The 20675-nt window shown below is 67.8% G+C and overlaps 3 protein-coding genes across 3 annotated transcripts; 1 reads left to right on the top strand and 2 right to left on the bottom strand.

Annotated features, from left to right (window-relative positions):
- Window positions 1–601: 601 nt before the first annotated feature.
- On the bottom strand, window positions 602–5122 carry EPO (erythropoietin; the record flags this gene model as incomplete). The annotated part of the gene is given in 6 exon segments (XM_074167005.1): window positions 602–766; window positions 2436–2471; window positions 2473–2523; window positions 3378–3442; window positions 3445–3501; window positions 5110–5122. Coding segments are annotated over 6 exon segments (387 nt in total), but the record flags the coding sequence as incomplete, so codon positions are not given.
- A 6417-nt stretch (window positions 5123–11539) lies between these two features.
- Window positions 11540–14398, bottom strand: POP7 (POP7 homolog, ribonuclease P/MRP subunit). Its single transcript, XM_074167003.1, is given in 4 exon segments — window positions 11540–11644; window positions 11756–11881; window positions 11883–12013; window positions 14332–14398. Coding segments are annotated over 4 exon segments (429 nt in total).
- Window positions 14397–20350, top strand: ACTL6B (actin like 6B; the record flags this gene model as incomplete). Its single annotated transcript, XM_074167002.1, is given in 13 exon segments — window positions 14397–14421; window positions 14697–14773; window positions 15991–16156; window positions 16855–16955; window positions 17060–17157; window positions 18176–18270; window positions 18382–18488; window positions 19066–19155; window positions 19684–19745; window positions 19827–19875; window positions 19877–19942; window positions 20053–20133; window positions 20254–20350. Coding segments are annotated over 13 exon segments (1114 nt in total), but the record flags the coding sequence as incomplete, so codon positions are not given.
- Between the last annotated feature and the right edge of the window lie 325 nt (window positions 20351–20675).

Here is a 20675-nt window from a genome sequence, read left to right as displayed (position 1 = left end):
CCTGTGTGGGGAGCCCCCCCCTCCGAGGACCCCCAAAATACCCCCCCCAGGACCCCCAAGATACCCCCCCAGGACCCCCAAGATACCCCCCCCCAGGACCCCATCCCCTGTGTGGGGAGCCCCCCTCCGAGGACCCCCAAGATACCCCCCCCAGGACCCCCCTCACCCCTTCCCCCGCAGCCCCCCATACCATGGCAGGACCCCTCCAGGACCCCCATACCAGGGCAGGGACCCCCCATGACCCCCCCCACCCCCCCATACTGGGGTGGGGACCCCCCCATAACCCTCCCAGCCCCCTCAGGAACCCCCCAGGACCCTCCCAGCTTCCCATTACTGGGACAGGGACCCCCCATGACCCCCCTCATCCCCCCATACTGGGGTGGGGACCCCCCCCCGCCCCCCAGCCCCCCCATACTGGGGTGGGGACCCCCCCCAGCCCCCTCAGGAATCCCCAAGACCCTCCCATCTTCCCATTACTGGGACAGGGACCCCCCCCAGGACCCCCCTCGCCCCCCCATACTGGGGTGGGGACCCCCCCACACCCCCCAGCCCCCCCATACTGAGGTGGGAACCCCCCCCTGCCCCCCAGCCCCCCCCGTACCGTGGTGGGGACCCCCCGCAGCAGGCGGGCCAGGCTGCGGGCCGCGCTGTAGGCTCGGTCGAGAGTGGGGCGCAGGCGGGGGTCCGGCAGCAGCTCCCGCGCCCGCAGGACGGCGGCCACCAGCACCGCTTGCCCCCCCCCAACCTCGTGCGCCCGCGCCCCCGCCTGCGGGCAGGGACCGGCGTCACGGTGAGGGGGGCACGGGGACATCGGGGGGACCAGGGTCACGGGGGGGCGGGGGGGGGATAGAGTGACATGGGGATGGGGGGATATGGGGATATTGGGGGGATGGGGACACGGGGGGCATGGGGGGATATGGGGACACTGGGGGGGCATTGGGGGCATGGGGGGGGGCATGGGGACAGGGGGGCAGGGGGGGACACTGAGGGGGGATGGGGGGCATGAGGACATTGGGGGGGCTGGGGACGTTGGGGGGGCATGGGGGAATACGGGGACATTGGGGGGACCGGGGTCACGGGAGGGCAGGGGGGCATTGGGGGACATGGGGATGGGGGGATATGGGGACACTGGGGGGGCTGGAGGGGCACTGGGGGGGCATGGGGGGATACGGGGACATTGGGGGGACATGGGGGGGACTGGTGTCACAGGGGGGTGGGGGACGTAAGGGGACGTGGGTGATGGGGGGGCATGGGGATGGGGGGGGGGACACTGGGACATTTGGGGGGGCATGGGGACGGGGGGTAGGGGGGGACATTGAGGGGGATGGGGTGACATGGGGATATTGGGGGGGCTGGGGGACATTGGGTGTGATGGGGGGGCATGGGGACAGTGGGGGGGACCGTTGTCACCGGGGGGGGGGTGGGGGGACATGGGGGGGACACAGGGGGACATGGGGACGGGGGGACATTGAGGGGGATGGGGTCATGGGGGGTCACATGGGGACGGGGGGCACAGGGTGACACCGGGGACATTGGGGGGTCATGGGGGTCACAGGGGGCATGGGGGGACTTTGGGGGCCTGGGGGGGAACATGGGGACATTGGGGGGTCATGGGGGGGGGGTGTCACATGGGGAGGTGGGGGGGGTCACGTGGGGACATGGGGGTCACATGGGGTCATGGAGATCACGTGGGGACAGGGGGGGGACACGGAGATGGGGGTGACGTTGGGGGTCACACGGGGGCCTGGGGACACCCAGGGGACACCCCAGGAGGGCCACCACCCCCGGGGAACCCCCCCACTCCCCATCACCCCCAGTTCATCCCAGTTCACCCCCATTTCTCCCCATTTTGCCCCATTTCACCCAATTTTTACCCCATTTCTCCCCAGTTTGCCCCATCTCTCCCCAGTTTGCCCAATTTCCCCATTTTGCCCCATTTTTCCCAATTTCCCCATTTCTCCCCATTTTGCCCAGTTTCTCCCCATTTTACCCAATTCCCCCCCCAACGTTTCTCCCAGTTTCCCCCGTTTTTCCCATTTTCCCCCCATTTTCCCCCTTTTTTCCCCATTTCTCTCCATTTTGCTCAATTTTCCCATTTTGCCGCTTTTCCCTGTTTCTCCCAGTTTCCCCCCCATTTTTCCCGTTTCCCCCCATTTTGCCCCATTTCCCCTCATTTTGCCCATTTTTCCCAATTTCCCGTTTTTTCCCCATTTTGCCGTTTTCCCCATTTTTCCCCCATTTCCCCCCGGTTTTCCCCATTTTGCCCAATTTCCCCTCATTTTGCCCGTTTTGCCCCATTTCTCCCCGGTTTGCCCCATTTCTCCCCATTTTGCCCAATTTCCCCCCATTTTACCCAATTTCCCGCCCCGTTTTTCTGGGGTTTTTCCCCGTTTTGCCCAATTTCCCCCCTTTTCGCCCCGTTTTGCCCCACTCACGTCCATCTGCCGCCAGTCGTTGAAGTTGACGCCGGGGGTCGGGGACGGCCACCGCCTCGGGCAGGTCACAGGGGGGGCCACAACCGGCCTGGGGGGGGCGGGGAGGGGGACGCTGACACTCACCCCCCACGCTGTCCCCAAGTGTGTCCCCCCCCCCCCCGGTGTCCCAATCCCCCCCCCCCCCAGGGCCACCCCAGGGGGTCCCGTTTCCCCCCCAGACCCCCAGGGTGTCCCCAACCACCCCCCCCCGCCATGTCCCCAAGCCCCCCCCAGGTTGTCCCTGTGCCCCCCCTGGTGTCCCCAAGTGCCCCCCCCCAAGGGCCATCCCAGGGGGGGTCCCTGTCCCCCCCCCCATGATGTCCCCAAGCCCCCCAGGGGTCCTGTGTCCCCCCCATGATGTCCCCACCCACCCCCCCCAGGTAGCCCCATGGTGTCCCAAGCCCCCCAGTGGGTCCGTGTCCCCCCATGATGTCCCCAAGCCCCCAGGCAGCTCCAGGGGGTTCCCCAACCCCCCCAGGGGGTCCCTGTGCCCCCCCCCATGATGTCCCCAAGACCCCCATGGAGTCCCCAAGCCACCCACAGTGTCCCCAAGACCCCAGGTTGTCCCTGTGTCCCCCCCCGATATCCGCCCCCCCCCCCCCCCGCCCCAGGCAGCCCCAGGGGGTCCCCAAGTCCCCCAGGGCGTCCCTGTGCCCCCCCCCCCCATGGAGTCCCCAAGCCCCCAGTGGGTCCGTGTCCCCCCCATGATGTCCCCAAGCCCCCACAGAGTGTCCCCCCCCCCCCATGATGTCCCCAGACCCCCATGGAGTCCCCAAGCCACCCACAGTGTCCCCAAGCCCCCCAGGGGGTCCCTGTGTCCCCCCAACCCCCGATGTCCCCAAGCCCCCCAGGTTGTCCCTGTGCCCCCCCCCCCCGCCACGTTGTCCCAGGCCCCCCCCTCACCAGCCCCCTCTCGGCGTCGCGGGCCTCCAGGATGAACCTCTCCATCACTCGGGGGTCGCAGAGCGAGGGGGGCCGTCGGGGCGCCCCGGGACCCCCAACAGCATCAGCAGCAGCGCACACAGCCCTGGGGGGGCGGGGGGGAATCGAAAAAGGGGGGGCGGGTCAGGGACCCCCCCTCATCCCACTGGGAGGACTGGAAGATGGGGCTGGGGGCACGGGGGGGGGGGGGAGCAGGGAAAGACTTGATGGGGGGGGGGGGTGAGGGTGAAACCCCTCCCTGTGGTGATGGGGGGGGGGGTGCCTGGACGCCGGGGTCCCCCCCCACACATGTTGCCCCCCAGGACCCCCGTGTCCCCCCCACCCACGTGGTGTCCCTTGGGACCCCCCCCCCCAGGATGCCGGGTCCCCCCAGATGCTGGGGTCCCCTCCCCATATGAATGACTTTGGGGTTTGGGGGTGCCCGGAAGCCGGGGTGTCCCCCCCCACGGTGTCCCCCAAGACCCCCATGTCCCCCCCACCCACGTGGTGTCCCATGGGACCCCCCCCCCCAATGCCTGGGACCCCCCCCCCGGATGCCAGGTCCCCTCCCCATATGAATGACTTTGGGGTCTGGGGGTGCCCGGACACCTGCGTGTCCCCCCCCGGTGTCCCCCAAGACCCCCCCACCCACGTGGTGTCCCATGGGACCCCCCCCAAATACCTGGGACCCCCCCCAATGCCTGGGACCCCCCCCCAGGATGCCGGGGTCCCCCCAGACGCCAGGATCCCCTCCCCATATGAATGACTTTGGTGTCTGGGGGTGCCCGGACACCTGCATCCCCCCCCCCACATGTTGCCCCCCAGGACCCCCGTGTCCCCCCCACCCACGTGGTGTCCCATGGGACCCCCCCCAAATGCCTGGGACCCCCCCACAATGCCTGGACCCCCCCCCGGATGCCAGGTCCCCTCCCCATATGAATGACTTTGGGGTTTGGGGGTGCCCGGACGCCGGGGGTGTCCCCCCCCCACGGTGTCCCCCAAGACCCCCATGTCCCCCCCCACCCACGTGGTGTCCCATGGGACCCCCCCCAATGCCTGGGACCCCCCCCGGATGCCGGGATCCCCTCCCCATATGAATGACTTTGGGGTCTGGGGGTGCCCAGACGCCGGGGTGTCCCCCCCCTGGTGTCCCCCAGGACCCCCCCACCCACGTGGTGTCCCATGGGACCCACCCCAAATACCTGGGACCCCCCCCCAATGCCTGGGACCCCCCCCTGGATGCCGGGATCCCCTCCCCATATGAATGACTTTGGGGTCTGGGGGTGCCCGGACACCTGCATCCCCCCCCCCACATGTTGCCCCCCAGGACCCCCGTGTCCCCCCCACCCACGTGGTGTCCCATGGGACCCCCCCCAAATGCCTGGGACCCCCCCCCAGGATGCCGGGGTCCCCCCAGACGCCAGGGTCCCCTCCCCATATGAATGACTTTGGGGTCTGGGGGTGCCCGGACGCCGGGGTGTCCCCCCCCTGGTGTCCCCCAAGACCCCCCCCCACCCACGTGTTGTCCCATGAGACACCCCCCCCCCCAGGACGCCTGGGTCCCCTCCCACCACCCGCTTCCCAGGATGCCCCATCCCCAAGTCCCTCCCGTCACGCCCCCCCCCCCCCCTTTTCTCCACGGACACCCCCCCCCCCCCCCCAAGAAAAACGGAGCCAGGCGTGTGCCCCCCCCCCCCCCCCCCCCCCAACTCACCCACCGCCCCCATCGCCGGCTGCTCATGGCACGGGGGGGGGGGGGTCCCTGGGTGGCCCCGGGCTTGTGGCCGTCCCCGTCGCCGCGTCCCCCCCCCGTCCCCGTCCCCGGTTAATGTTTGATCCGAGGGGCCGCGGGGCCGGAAGGGCCCTTTGTTGGGGGGGGGGGGGGGGGGGGTTCCCGTCCGTGTGTCCGTGTGTCCGTGTGTCCCCCACACCCCCCCCCCCAACCTCCCCCCCCCAACCTCCCCCCCCCCCCCCCCCCTCCCCGCCCCCAGAAGGTTCGGCCGTCGAGGAAAAGGCCGCGCCGGTCGCCGCACGTCGGCCCCTGGCCACGGGCCACCCCCCTCCCCGGCCACGCGGGGACGGCGCCGGGATGGCGGGGAGGGGGGACACGGGGGGGGGGACACGGGGATACGGGATGGGGACGTGGGATAAGGGAGGTGGGATGGGGACATCGGGGGGGGACGTGGGGATGGGGACATCGGGGGGGACGTGGGGATGTGGGGATGGGGACATCGGGATGTGGGGATGGGGACATTGGGGGGGGACATGGGGACGGGGACATCAGGGGGACGTGGGGATGGGGACATTGGGGGGGACATGGGGACGTGGGGATGGGGACATCGGGGGGGACGTGGGGATGGGGACATCAGGGGGGACGTGGGGATGGGGACATTGGGGGGGATGTGGGGATGGGGACATTGGGGGGGGACGTGGGGATGGGGACATTGGGGGGGACATGGGGATGGGGACATCGGGGGGGACGTGGGGATGGGGACATTGGGGGGGGATGTGGGGATGGGGACATCGGGGGGGGACGTGGGGATGGGGACATCAGGGGGACGTGGGAACGGGGACATTGGGGGGGGATGTGGGGATGGGGACATTGGGGGGGACATGGGGATGTGGGGATGGGGACATCGGGGGGGACATGGGGACGGGGACATCGGGGGGACGTGGGGATGGGGACATTGGGGGGGACATGGGGATGTGGGGACGGGGACATCGGGGGGGGATGTGGGGATGGGGACATCGGGGGGACGTGGGGACGGGGACATGGGGACAGGGATGTAGGGACGGGGACATCGGGGGGACAGGGGACATGGGGACGTGGGGACAGGGACATCGGGGGGACATGGGGACATTGGGGGGATGGGGACATCGGAGGACAGGGGACATGGGGACAGGGATATGGGGATATTGGGGGGACGGGGACATGGGGACATCGGGGGGACATGGGGACGGGGACGTGGGATAAGGGAGGTGGGATGGGGACACCAGGGGGACGGGGGACATGGGGACACAGGGACAGGGATATAGGGATGGGGACGGGGGGACAGAGGACGTGGGGACAGGGATATGGGGACATCGGGGGGACAGGGAACATGGGGACAGGGATATGGGGATATTCGGGGGATGGGGACACGGGGACATTGGGGGGACAGGGGACATGGATATGGGGACACGGGGACGGGGATATAGAGATGGGGACATCGGGGGGACAGAGGACACGGGGATGGGGACATGGGGGGGATGGGGGGACAGGGGACATGGGGACGGACATGGGACAGGAACATGGGATGGGGACACGGGGACACGGGATGGGGACGGACATGGGGACAGGGGACATGGGATGGGGGACAGGGATATGGGGACATCGGGGGGACAGGGGACATGGGGACAGGGATATGGGGACACTGCGGGGACAGGGGACACGGGGATGGGGACGGAGACAGGACAGGGATCTGGGGACATGGGGACAAGGGGATGGGGAGATGGGGACATGGAGGGGACATGGGGATGGACACGGGACAGGGACATGGGATGGGGACAGGGATATGGGGACACGGACATGGGGACGGGGGACATGATGGGGGGGACACGGGATGGGGACACGGGGACAAGAATGGGGACACGGGGAGGGGGACAGGGATGAAGATGGGGACGTGGGGTGGGGGACATTGGGACGTGGATGGGGTTGTGGGGACACACAAGGGGACACGGGACAAGGACATGGGGACGTGGGGACAAGGATGGGGACATGGACAGGGATGGGGACAGGGATGAGCATGGGGACATGGGATGGGGACAAGGGGACAGGGACATGGGGACACGGATGGGGTTGGGGACATGGGGACAGGGATGGGGACATGGGGACAGGGGGACAGGGATGGGGTTGGGGACACGGATGGGGTTGGGGACATGGGGACATGGGATGGGGACACGGGGACATGGGGACAGGGATGGGGTTGGGGACATGGATGGGGTTGGGGACACGGGGACAGGGATGGGGACATGGAGGGGGACAGGGACATGGGGACATGGATGGGGTTGGGGACTCGGGGACAGGGATGGGGACACGGGGACAAGGACATGGACACACACACACACACACACACACACACCCCCCTCAAGCCCAGCGCCAGGGGACCACCGTGTGACACGGGGACAGGGTGGGGGGGGACACGGACGGGGACACAGACCGGGATGGGGGACCCCGGACACCCCCCCCTCCCCACCACCGGACGCCTGTGTGTCACCGTCACTGTCACCGTCACCCTGTGTGTGTGTGTGTGTGTAGGGGGGGGGGGGGGTGACCGGAGGAAGCTGCCGAACAATGGGGCAGCGTCACCGTCACCGTCACCGTCGGCGCCGTCGCGGCCCCGGGGACAAGACCGGGGGACTTGGGGGGAGGGAATGGGACCCCCCCCAAAGAGGGGGGTGGGGAGGGGACCCCAGGTGTCCCCCGGTGTGGGGACACACACACACACACACACACGTCCCTCCGGCCCCCTGCCAGGCCCTACGTGCGGCTCCGCACGGGCCGGCCCCGGGGTCAAGTCCCCGCGGCGCCAGCGGGGCCAAAGGGCGGCTGGTGGGAGGGGGACACACACACACACACACACACACACGGACACACACACACACCGGGACACACACACTGGGGGGGGGGACACGGGGATGGAGATGGGACACACACACACACACATACACATACACACACTGGGGGGACACACGGGGATGGAGATCACACACACACACACACACACACACGGACACACACACACCCCCCCCGGGACACACACACTGGGGGGGGACGACACGGGGATGGAGATGGGACACACACACACACCGGGACACACACACTGGGGGGGGACACACACAGGGACAGAGATGGGACACACACACACACACACACACACACACACACACTGGACACACACACACACACACACCCCGGGGGGGGACACACGGGGATGGAGATGGGACACACACACACACACACACTGGGGGGGGACACACGGGGACAGAGATGACACACACACACACACACACACACTGGGGGGGGGGACACACGGGGACGGAGATGGGACACACACGGACACGGACACACACACACACACACCCCCCCCGGGACACACACACTGGGGGGGGGGACACGGGGATGGAGATGGGACACACACGGACACATGGGGACAGAGATGAGACACACACACACACACACTGGGGACACACACACACACACACACTGGGGGGGGACACACGGGGATGGAGATGGGACACACACGGACACACACACCCCCCCCCCCCGGGACACACACACTGGGGGGACACACACACAGGGACAGAGATGGGACACACACACACACACACACACACACACACACACACTGGACACACACACACACACACACCCCGGGGGGGGACACACGGGGATGGAGATGGGACACACACACACACACACACTGGGGGGGGACACACGGGGACAGAGATGACACACACACACACACACACACACTGGGGGGGGGGACACACGGGGATGGAGATGGGACACACACACACACCCCCACACCCCCGGGTGTCCCCCCCCCAAACACCTGGGACCCCCCCCCCAGACACCTGAGATGCCCCCCCCCCCCAGATGCCTGGGTCCCCCCAGATGTGACACCCCCTGACACCTGGGACCCCCCCCCCCCCAAGACACCTGGGTCCCCCCACATATCCCCCCCCCCTCCCGACACCTTCCCCCCCCCCCCCTCACTGGACACCCAGGTCCCCCCCCCCCGGGGGGTGTGTGTGTGGGGGGGAGGGGAAGGGGTTTCCTGCCCCAAAGGTCACTGGTGACGTGGAGGAAGCCCCAAAGCGTCGCTGATGTCACCGGCTTTATTGGGGTGTCCCCTCCCCCCCCTTCCCCCCCCCCCGGACCCCTGGGGGATGGGGGGGGGAGGGGGGGGGGACCGGAGGTGGGGGGGGGAGGATGGGCAGGTCCTTGGGGGCTGGGGGTGGCGTCACAGAGGGTCTCGGTGGCTCCTTGGTGGCCCGAGGTTATGGTGGTGGCATCTCGGTGGCTCGTGGTGGCCCCAGGTCATGGTGGCCCCCCCCTCCCTTGGTGGTGGCCCCCCCCCACCCCCCAACCTTTGTTGGTGGCATCTCAGTGGCTTGTTGGTGGCTCCAGCTCATGGTGGTCCCAGGTCATTGGTGGCTCGTGGTGGCCCCAGGTCATCAGTGGCATCTTGGTGGCTCAGGGTGGCCCCGGCTCATGGTGGCCCCACCTTGTTGGTGGCCCCTCAGTGCCTCGTTGGTGGCCCCAGCTCATGGTGGGTCATGGTGGCTCCAGCTCCTTGGTGGCCCCAGGTCGTTGGTGGCCCCTGCTTGGCTTGTTGGTGGCTCGTGGGCCCCAGCTCATGGTGGCCCCTGCCTGGTGGTGGCCCCAGGTCGTTGGTGGCATCTTGGTGCCTCATGGTGGCCCCCCCTTGTTGGTGGCATCTCAGTGGCTTGTTGGTGGCCCCAGCTCCTTGGTGGCTTGTGGTGGCCCCAGATCGTGGTGGCCCCCCCCTTGGTGGTGGCCCCACATCATTGGTGGCATCCTGGTGGCTCACGGTAGCCCCGGCTCATGGTGGCCCCAGGTCGTTGGTGGCCCTGTCTCGGTAGCTTGTGGTGGCCCCAGATCTTGGTGGCTCCTTGATGACCCCAGCTTATGGTGGCCCCACCTTCTTGGTGGCCCCTTAGTGGCTTGTTGGTGGCCCCAGCTCATGGTGGGTCATGGTAACCCCAGCTCCTTGGTGGCTCGTGGTGGCCCCAGATCATGGTGGTCCTGGCTTGGTGGTGACCCCCTATCATTGGTGGCATCCTGGTGGCTCATGGTGGCCCCGTGTCGTTGGTGGCATCTTGGTGGCCCCAGCTCCTGGGTGGCTTGTGGTGGCCCTGGTTTGGTGGTGGCTCCAGGTCATTGGTGGCTCGTGGTGGCCCCAGATCATGGTGGTCCTGGCTTGGTGGTGAACCCCCATCATTGGTGGCATCCTGGTGGCTCATGGTGGCCCCGTGTTGTTGGTGGCATCTTGGTGGCCCCAGCTCCTGGGTGGCTCGTGGTGACCCTGGTTCGGTGGTAACTCCGGTTTGGTGGTGGCCCCATATTGTCGGTGTCATCTTGATGGCTTGTGGTGGCCCCGGCTCATTGATGGCCCCAGCTCCTTGGTGGCTTGTGGTGGCCCCAGATCACGGTGGCCCTGGCTCATTGGTGCCATCTTGGTGGCTCCTTGATGACCCCAGCTCCTGGTGGCCCCAACTTGTTGGTGTCTCCAGTTCATGGTGGCCCCGTCTCAGTGGTGGCCGCAGCCTCTTGGTGGCATCTTGGTGGCCCCAGCCCCTCGTGGTGGCTCCTGGTGGCCTTTCAAGGTTGCCCAGGAGCCCATGACACCCCAAGTCCTCTCCAGAGCACCCTAGGTGCCCCCCCCAGGACCCCAAGGAGCCCCCCAACCCCTTGGGGTGCCCCCCCAGGACCCCAGGGAGCCCCCCAACATCTCAAGGTGCCCCCCCCCAGCACCTCAAGGAGCCCCCCAACATCTTGGGGTGCCCCCCAACACCCCAAGGAACCCCTCAACCCCCTTTGGGTGCCCACCCAGGACCCCAGGGTGGCCCCCCCAGCACCTCAAGGAGCCCCCCAACATCTTGGAGTGCCCCCCAACACCCCAAGGAGCCCTTCAACCCCCTTTGGGTGCCCCCCCAGGACCCCAGGGAGCCCCCCAATCCTTTTGGATGCCCCCCCCAGCACCTCAAGGAGCCCCCCAACATCTTGGGGTGCCCCCCCAGGACCCCAAGGAGCCCCCCAACATCTTGGAGTGCCCCCCAACACCCTAAGGAGCCCCTCAACCCCCTTTGGGTGCCCCCCCAACACCCCAGGGAGCCCCCCAATCCTTTTGGATGCCCCCCCAAAATCTTGGGGTGCCCCCCCAGGACCCCAGGGAGCCCCCCAATCCTTTTGGATGCCCCCCCCAGGACCCCAAGGAGCCCCCCAACATCTTGGAGTGCCCCCCAACACCCCAAGGAGCCCTTCAACCCCCTTTGGGTGCACCCCCAGGACCCCAGGGTGCCTCCCCCAGCACCTCAAGGACCCCCCCAACATCTTGGGGTGCCCCCCCCCCTCCTCCTCAGGCACAGGGGGCTTCCCTGCAGACCCTGATGTGAATGGCCGAGTTATGGCGGAGCCGGGGGGGGTGTGTTCCCCCTTCCTCCTCCTCTTCCTCCTCTTCCTCCTCCTCCTCCTCTTCCTCCAACCCACCCTCCCTTCCCTCGTCTTCCCCACGTCCCGGGGGGGGTCCCCGCCGTCTCCGGGGGGGGGTCCCCGCCGAATGGGGGGGCAGGGCGACGGAGGAAGTGCTGGCGTGAAGCCGGAGGGTCCCGGGGGCCCCCGCCTGCAGCTGCAAAGCCAAATTAATGGCGCGGGGCACGGCCAGGCCCAGCCCGTGGAGGCGTAATTCCCCCGGGGGGGGGACACGGGGACCCCCCCGACCCCCCCCCCCCACCATCTGTCCCCCCCCCCGGGGCCAGTAGCCGTTGGCAACGACGGAGCTGGGCTCGGAAATCCGTCCGGGCCGTTACGAAAATATCGGTGCCGGGGGGGTCTGGGGAAGGGGGGGGGGCGGGGGGCAGGACCCCGGCGGCGACGGTGGTGGGGGGGATGGTGGTGGGGGCAGGGGGGGGGTTGGGGGTCACCCCCCCCCACCCCTACGACCGGTGACCCCCCCTGGGTGGGGGCTGAGGGCGCTGCCGGTTGGCCCGAGGACATTCTGGGGGGTGGGAGAAGAAAAATAGGGGGGGGGGCAGGGGGTTAGGGGGGGTCATATGGACACACGACCCCCCCCAGGGACCACCCCAATCCCCCAGGGAGCCCCCCAACCCCCATAGCCCCCCCTAACTCCCTCCAGACCTCCATAAGCCCCCTCCTCCCAGATCACCCCTAACCCCCCAGGGACCCCCATAACCCCCCCAGCCCCTATAACCCCCCCTAAACCTCCCCAGACACCCCCATAATCCCCCTCAGCCCCTATACCCCCCCCATAAGTCCCCCCCGCCCTTATAATCCCCCCAGGACCCCCCCAACCCCCCCCACCAGCCCCTATAACCCCCCCAGGGACCCCCATAACCCCCCCTAGACCCCCCCCGGAACCCTCATAACCCCCCCCATAACCTCCCCCGCCCCTATAACTCCCCCAGGGACCCCCATAACCCCCCCTCCCAGCCCCTATAACCCCCCCACAGACCCACATGCAGCCTCACGGACCCCCTATAGACCCCCCCGGAGCCCCCCTACCCCAGACCCCTCCATAGCCCCATAGACTCCCCCTACAAGCCCCACAGACCCCCTATAGAACCCCATAGATCCCCCCCATAGCTCCCCCCCCCAATAACCCCACAGATCCCCTATAGGGCCCTATAGACCCCCCCCAGAGCACCACAGAACCCCCCGTAGCACCCCCACCGGACCCCCGGGCAGCCCCATAGACCCCCTATAGCCCCCCCCCCCCCCCCCCCATAAGCACACAGACACCCCCCCGCCCGCACCTCGCCGCGTCCCTTCCACGGCCGCCGCTTCCGCTTCCGGGGACGCGCCCCGCCCCCTACACAAGCCCCGCCCCCCCCTCCGCCCCTAAACCACGCCTCCCTTAGGAGCCCTCTCCTGCACGGCGCGGCCCCGCCCCCTTCCAAGCCCCGCCCCCTCTATAAAAACCACGCCTTTTAGGCACATTCTCCCCCCCCCCCGGCGCGGCTCCGCCCCCTCCCCACACCACGCCCCTAATCCTTAGACCACGCCCCCCCGGGCCTATTTCCCGCCTCGGGGCGCCCCCTCCTGGTGCTGCAGAGCCCGCCCCCCCCCCCCCAACATCCGGGGTATGGGGAGGGGGGGAGGGGGCTGTGGGGCAGCCATGGGGCTGGGACACACACAACCGCCCCCCCCCGGGTCGGGAGGGGGGGGGGATTGAGGTGGGGGGGGGCGTGGGGCTGCTATGGGGCTGGGGGGGGGGGGGGGAATGGATGACGACCCCCAGAATGGAAGGGGAGATGGGGAGGGGGGGGGCTGTGGGGCAGCTATGGGGCAGGTGGGGGGGAGGATGGGGAGGGGGGTGCTCTATGGGGTGTTGGGGGGGGGCTCCATGTGGGGCTGGGGGGGGTCACTGACCCCCTCCCTCCCCCCCCCCCCCGGACGCTAGACATACTCCTCCCCCACCCCAATAAAGGCATCGATTCAGCCGCGTGTGCTTGGGGGGGGGCCGGGCGTGGCCTCATGAAGCCCCGCCCCTTTCGAGTCAGTGGGTGGGGCTTCAGGAATGGCGGTGGGCGGGGCTAAAACAACCCCACCCACCCTGAGACACAATGAGGGAGGGAAGCCCCGCCCCCCCCGTGGTGGGCGGGGACAAATGGAAGCCACTCCCACAAAAGTGGGCGGGGCTAGACAGCGAAGGACACGCCCCCGCAGCCATCTGTGACCACGCTCACGGGGGAGGAGCCAGTACCAGGCCACGCACCCCCACACCACGCCTCCAGATAAAACACGCCCCCTCTTAAGCCACGCCCCCTTCCATCACAAACCATCCCCCCTCCCCCTCCGAAAAGGGGCGTGTCCCAGATGCCTGGATGTCCCCCACCCCCTCATTTTAGAAAAGGGCGCCTGTCCCTTTAAGACGCCTCCATTGTCTGCAGCGCCGGCCAATCAGCGCGCGCGCTGGCGGGCGGCCGCTGATTGGCTGCGCTCCCCCCTTACCGACACCCCCCCCACACACGTTGACCCCGCCCACCCCCGCTCGGTGCCGCTGATTGACTCCGTTCCCCGCGCCGCCGGCCCCGCCCACCGCCGGGGCACGCCCTGATTGGCTGCGGCCCCCCCTCCTCCCTCCCACTCCCCCCCCATCCCGGCAGGCGGGCGCTGATTGGCTGCGCTCACCCCCTCTCCCGGCCCCGCCCACCCCGGGCGGGCGCTGTCCAAGTGCTGAACCCGCGGCCGCCGCCATGAGCGGGGGGGTCTACGGCGGCGGTAAGGGAGGGGCGGGGCCTCGGGGAATGGGGGGTGGGTGGGCGTGGCTACGCTCCGGTGGGCGTGGCCACACCGGGGAGGGGCGTGGCCACACCTGGGGTTGGGGGGGGGGGACGACACACACATCGCGGTGGGGGGGGGACGACACACAATGGGGGGGGGGGGGGGGATGGAGGGGAATTGGGGGGGGGGGGCAATGATATCGTGGCTCCGCCCCCTCCCCCGGTGTCCCCCCCCCCCCCCCCCGGTGTCACCGTGTCCCCCCCCCCCAACAGATGAGGTGGGGGCTTTGGTGTTCGACATCGGCTCCTTCTCCGTCCGGGCCGGTTACGCCGGGGAGGATTGTCCCAAGGTGGGTGTCACCGTGTCCCCTCCCCCCCCACACCACCGTTTCCCCTCCCCCCCACCCCCACCCTCCCCATATCCCCTCCCCCCACCATGTCACACACACCCCACCCCACCCCACCCCACCCCCCCCCCGGGGTCCCCTCTGGTGGTGGGACAAGGCCACCAAACCCCCCATGGCCGTGGTGTCCCCGTCGACGTCCCCATGGTGGTGGCATCTCCATGGACGTGGTGTGTCGTGTGTGTCCCCTCCCCCCCCCCCGCCAAAAGCCACCCCACCCTCAGGTCAATGTCCCCATGGTGGTGGCATCTCCATGGCCATGCCGTCCCTTGTCCCCAAGGCCACCACCCGTAGGCCAATGTCCCCATGGTGGTGGCATCTCCATGGCCACGCTGTCCCCAAGGCCACCACCTGCAGCCCAACGTCCCCATGGCCACCACCTTCAGATCAATGTCCCCATCATGGTGGTGGCATCTCCACGGCCATGCCATCCCTTGTCCCCAAGGCCACCACCCGTAGGCCAATGTCCCCATGGTGGTGGCATCTCCATGGCCACGCTGTCCCCAAGGCCACCACCCTCAGACTCGCATCCCCATCATGGTGGTGGCATCTCCACAGCCATGCCATCCCTTGTCCCCAAGACCACCATCCATAGGCCAATGCCCCCATGGTGGTGGCATCTCCATGGCCACGCTGTCCCCAAGGCCACCACCCTCAGACCCGCGTCCCCATCATGGTGGTGGCATCTCCACAGCCATGCCATCCCTTGTCCCCAAGACCACCATCCGTAGGCCAATGCCCCCATGGTGGTGGCATCTCCATGGCCACGCTGTCCCCAAGGCCACCACCCTCAGACTCGCGTCCCCATCGTGGTGGCATCTCCACGGCCATGCCATCCCTTGTCTCCAAGACCACCATCCGTAGGCCAATGTCCCCATGGTGGTGGCATCTCCATGGCCACGCTGTCCCCAAGGCCACCACCTGCAGCCCAACGTCCCCATGGCCACCACCTTCAGACCTATGTCCCCATCATGGTGGCATCTCCATAGCCACGCTGTCCCCACGGCCACCACCTGCAGGCCAATGTCCCCATGGTGGTGGCATCTCCGTAGCCATGCTATCCCCAAGGCCACCACCCACAAGCCAACATCCCCAACCCCACGCCGTGTCCCCCACCCTCCCTCCTCGTGTCCCCACGCTGGTGGTGACGGGGGCGGTGGCAGGCGGACTTCCCCACCACGGTGGGGCTACTGTCCCCTGAGGAGGTGGCCCTGGAGCTGGACGGTGACAAGGACAAGAAGGGGGGGAAGGTCTATTACATCGACACCAACGCGCTGCACGTGGCCCGTGAGGGCATGGAGGTCCTCTCGCCCCTCAAGAACGGCATGAGTGAGTGGGGACACCGTGGAGACATCTCTAGGGGGGTGACATGGGGATGGGGACACCCCACAGGACCATGGAGAACCCGTAGGGGTCATCTCAGGGGGTTGGGGGTCACCTCATGGGGCCACCATGGGGTTAGGGGCCACCTGGTTGGCCAATCGTGGGGTTGGGGTCACCTCATGGGGCCACCACAAGGTTGAGGTCACCCAATGGAGACCACCATGTTCTTGGGGGCCACCTTGTTGGGCCACTATGGGCTTGGGGTCACTCCATGGGGCCACCACGGGGTTGGGGGGGGGTCACCTCCCAGGGCCACCACAAGGTTGAAATCATCTTCATTGTGCCAACGGAGACCACCACGGTCTTGGAGGCTACCTCATTGGGCCAGTATGGGCCTGGGGACACCACAGGGTTGGGGTCACCCAACGACGGCCACCATGGGCTTGGGGGCCACCTTGTTGGGCCACTATGGGGTTGGGGTCACCCAATGAAGACCACCACTGGGTTGGGGGTCACCTCACGGGGCCACCACGGGGTTGAGGTCACCCAACAGAAACCACCACGAGTTTGGGGGGCCCACCACAAGGTCGAGATCACTCCGTAGAGACCCACCTCTCCCAACCACCCCCCTGGGACCCCCATCCCCGTGTTCCCACCCCACCCCACACCCCGGTGTCCCCACTCACCGTCCCCGTGTCCCCCAGTCGAGGACTGGGAGTGCTTCCAGGCCATCCTGGACCACACCTACGGGAAACACGTCAAGTCAGAGCCCGGCCTCCACCCCGTCCTCATGTCCGAAGCCCCGGTAGGTGCCCCCCCAACCGGGGTGTCACCCCCTCAGCGGGGTGGTGGTGGGTCCCCTGGGGTCCCCGACGGTGTCGTGTCCCCACCACCACGGTGTCCCCTCAGTGGAACACGCGGGCCAAGAGGGAGAAGCTGACGGAACTGATGTTTGAGCACTACAACATCCCGGCCTTCTTCCTCTGCAAGACGGCCGTGCTCACCGCGTATCCCACCGCTGGCACCCATGGGTGTCACCCCCCCCGGCCCTGGTCACCCACCCACCCATCCCCCCTCCCCGGGGTGTCCACACAACCTCCATGGGTGGGGGGGTGGGAGAACTTGGGTGGTTGGGTGGCTCTTGAGATGGTTGGGTGGGTCTAGGGGAGGTTGGGTGGGTGGTTGGTGGGTCTAGGGGAGGTTGGGTGGGTGGTTGGTGGGTCTGGAGCTGGTTGGGTGGGTCTAGAGGAGGTTGGGTGGCTGGGTGGGTGGGTCCAAGGGAGGCTGGGTGGGTCTCAAGGTGGTTGGGTGGTTGGTTGGTGGGTCTAGAGGAGGTTGGGTGGGTCTAGACATGGGTGGGTGGGTGGTTGGTGGGTCTAGGGGAGGTTGGGTGGGTCGTTGGTGGGTCTGGAGATGGTTGGGTGGGTGGGTGGTCGGTCTGGAGATGGCTGGGTGGGTCTAGAGGAGGTTGGGTGGGTGGTTGGGTGGGTCTGGATGTGGTTTGGTGTATCTAGAGATGGTTGGGTGGGTCTAGAGATGGTTGGGTGGGTTGTTGGTGGATCTCAAGGTGGTTGGGTGGGTCTAAAGGATGTTGGATGGGTCTGGAGATGGTTGGGTCGGTGGCTGGTGGGTCTAAAGGAGGTTGGATGGGTCTAAAGGAGGTTGGATGGGTCTAGAGACGGTTGGGTGGGTCTAGAGAAGGTTGGGCGGGTCTAGAGGAGGTTAGGTGGGTGGTTTGGTGACTCTAGAAACAGCTGGGCGCTGGGCTGGCTCGTTAGCAGGCAGCTGCGCCCTTCATTTGGCCCGAAGGCTCGTTACGGATTCGTTAGCCCGTTGATTGGCCAATTATCTGCTTGGCGGCGGAGGTCTACGCCCCACTGGAGGATTGGGTGGGTGGGACAACTGGCCTCAGTTCTTCATTAGCGGGCCACACCTCATTAACGGAGCTCCCCCCCTCATTAGTGGAGCTCTCCCACTCGTTAGCGGGGCCCCTCGTTAGCGTGACCCTTAACGATGGCGACCCAGCTTCGCCAACGGGCGCAGCACGGGGCTGGTCCTGGACAGCGGGGCCACCCACACCACGGCCATCCCCGTCCACGACGGCTACATCCTCCAGCAAGGTACCACAACAAAGGGGGCGGGGTCAAGGTGGAGGGGCGTGGCCAGGGGTGTGTGTGTCCAGGGCCAGGGGGCGTGGCCAAGGGTCCCTTACCCCGTGGTGGCCACCGTAGGCATCGTCAAGTCGCCCTTGGCCGGGGACTTCATCTCCATGCAGTGCCGGGAGCTCTTCCAGGAGATGAACATCGACATCGTGCCCCCTTACATGATCGCTGCCAAGGTAGGGAGGCGTGGCCAGACGAGGACACGCCCACCCCCATCAGGAATAGCCTATCAGAAAAGGGGAGGGCAGGTGTTAAGCTCCACCCCCCCCCCCCGAGTTTCCCTGAAACCCCTGGGTTTGGCACTGGGAGGGGTGGAGCAAGATGGAGGCCACGCCCCCTTAGAGGCAGTTCTATATCTTAGCTCCACCCCCTTATGGGGCGGTGCTATCACTTAGCCCCACCCCTTTAGGGGACACACTCTCTTAGCCCCGCCCCCCTTATGGCTGATTTTCTCCTTAGCTCTGCTCCCTCAATGCCCAGCCCTTCCTTTAAGCTCCACCCCTTCCCCTTAGCCCCACCCATTTAGGGCTGACCATTCCCCTTAGCTCCACCTCCTCAGAGCCAGCCTCCCCATAGGCTCCACCCCCTTCCCCTTCAGCCCCACCCACCTCCCAGTCTCCACCCCTTCCCAGCCATTCCCCCCCTCCCCTTCACCTCACCCCACCCACTATGGGCTCAGGGCCCCGCCCCCTCCAAAACCCCGCCCCCTCCAAGCCCCGCCCACACCCCCCCCCACCGAGGCCCCACCCCCAGGAGCCGGTGCGGGAGGGGGCCCCCCCCAACTGGAAGAAGAAGGAGAAGCTCCCCCAGGTCTCCAAGTCCTGGCACAACTTCACCTGCAACGTGAGTTGGGGGGGGCTTTGTTTTTGGGGGGGGGGGTGTCCCCAACACCTGGGTCCCTTTTTTGGGGGGGGTTGGGATCCCTGGGAGGGTCCCTGGGGGGGTCCCGGAGGCCTGGGTTCACCTGAGGGGGGGGCTGGATTGGGAGGGAGGGGTGAAGGGATGGGAGCAGGGGGCCCTGGATGCCTGGGTCCATTTTTTGGGGGGGAGTCCCCAACAACTGGGTCCCTTTTTGGGGGGGGGGGGGGGGTGTCAGGATCCTGGGGGGGTCCTGGGGGGGTCCCAGATGCCTGGGGGCACCCTGGGGGGGTCCTGGAGGCCTGGGTTCACCTGGGGGGGGGCTGGATGTTGGGGGGATGGTTGGATACTGGGGTGAAGAGATGGGAGTGGGGGGTCCCGGATTCCTGAGTCCCTTTTTTTGGGGGGGCCCAGACACCTGGATCCTTTTTTTGGTGGGGGGGGGGGGACACGACACACGACAGTCCCGAATGCTTGGGTTCCCCCCCATTTTGTGCCCCCCCTTCCCCCCAGGAGGTGATCCAAGACTTCCAGGCCTCAGTGCTGCAGGTTTCCGACTCCCCTTACGATGAGCAGTGAGTGCTTGGGGGGGGAGGAGGGGAGGGGTGGGTTTTGGGGGTCCCCCCCACCCCATAACCCCCCCTGGCCCCCCCCAGAGTGGCCGCCCAGATGCCCACGGTCCACTACGAGATGCCCAACGGCTACAAACACCGACTACGGGGCCGAGCGGCTCCGCATCCCCGAGGGACTCTTCGACCCCTCCAATGTCAAGGTCGGGGGGGGGGGGGGCTCCCAAGGATTTGGGGGGGTCGCAGGGGTTTGGGGGACACCTCTCTGATCCCCCCCCCCCCCGTCACCCTCCTTCTCCCCCCTTCCCCCCAGGGTCTCTCGGGGAACACGATGCTGGGGGTGGGACACGTTGTCACCACCAGCATCGGGATGTGCGACATCGACATCCGCCCGGTGAGTCCCCGTGGAATTTTGGGGGGGGAGGAGGGGTTTGGGGATATTTTGGGGGGGGGGGGGGCTGGCGGTGACACCCCCCGTGTCCTGTGTTTGTGTCCCCCCTCCTCCCCCCACAAGGGTCTCTACGGCAGCGTCATCGTCACCGGGGGGAACACGCTGCTGCAGGGCTTCACCGACCGCCTCAACCGGGAGCTCTCCCAGAAGACCCCCCCCCGTGAGGGACTGGGGAGGGGGGGAACCCCCCCTCTATGGGATTTTGGGGGGATGGGGGGGGGGCAAGTGTCTACGACATGGACTCCCGAAGGGATACCGGGGGGGCTGGAGGGGTCCCAGGCATAGGGAGGGGGAGGAACCCCCCTTCTGTGGGCTGGGGGGGGGGGCAGGTGTCCAGGACAGTGACCCCCCCCAAGGGATATTGGGGGGCTGGGGGGGACTCAGGCATCTGGAGGGGGAGGAACCCCCCTTCTGTGGGATGGGGGGGGTCTGGGGGGGGCAGGTGTCTGGGACAGGGACGCCCCAAGGGATACTGGGAGGCGGGG

Source organism: Numenius arquata, unplaced genomic scaffold, assembly GCF_964106895.1.
Source record: "Numenius arquata unplaced genomic scaffold, bNumArq3.hap1.1 HAP1_SCAFFOLD_1390, whole genome shotgun sequence".
In the NCBI taxonomy this organism is placed as follows: Eukaryota; Metazoa; Chordata; class Aves; order Charadriiformes; family Scolopacidae; genus Numenius; species Numenius arquata.
This window is presented reverse-complemented; position numbering and strand designations above follow the sequence as displayed.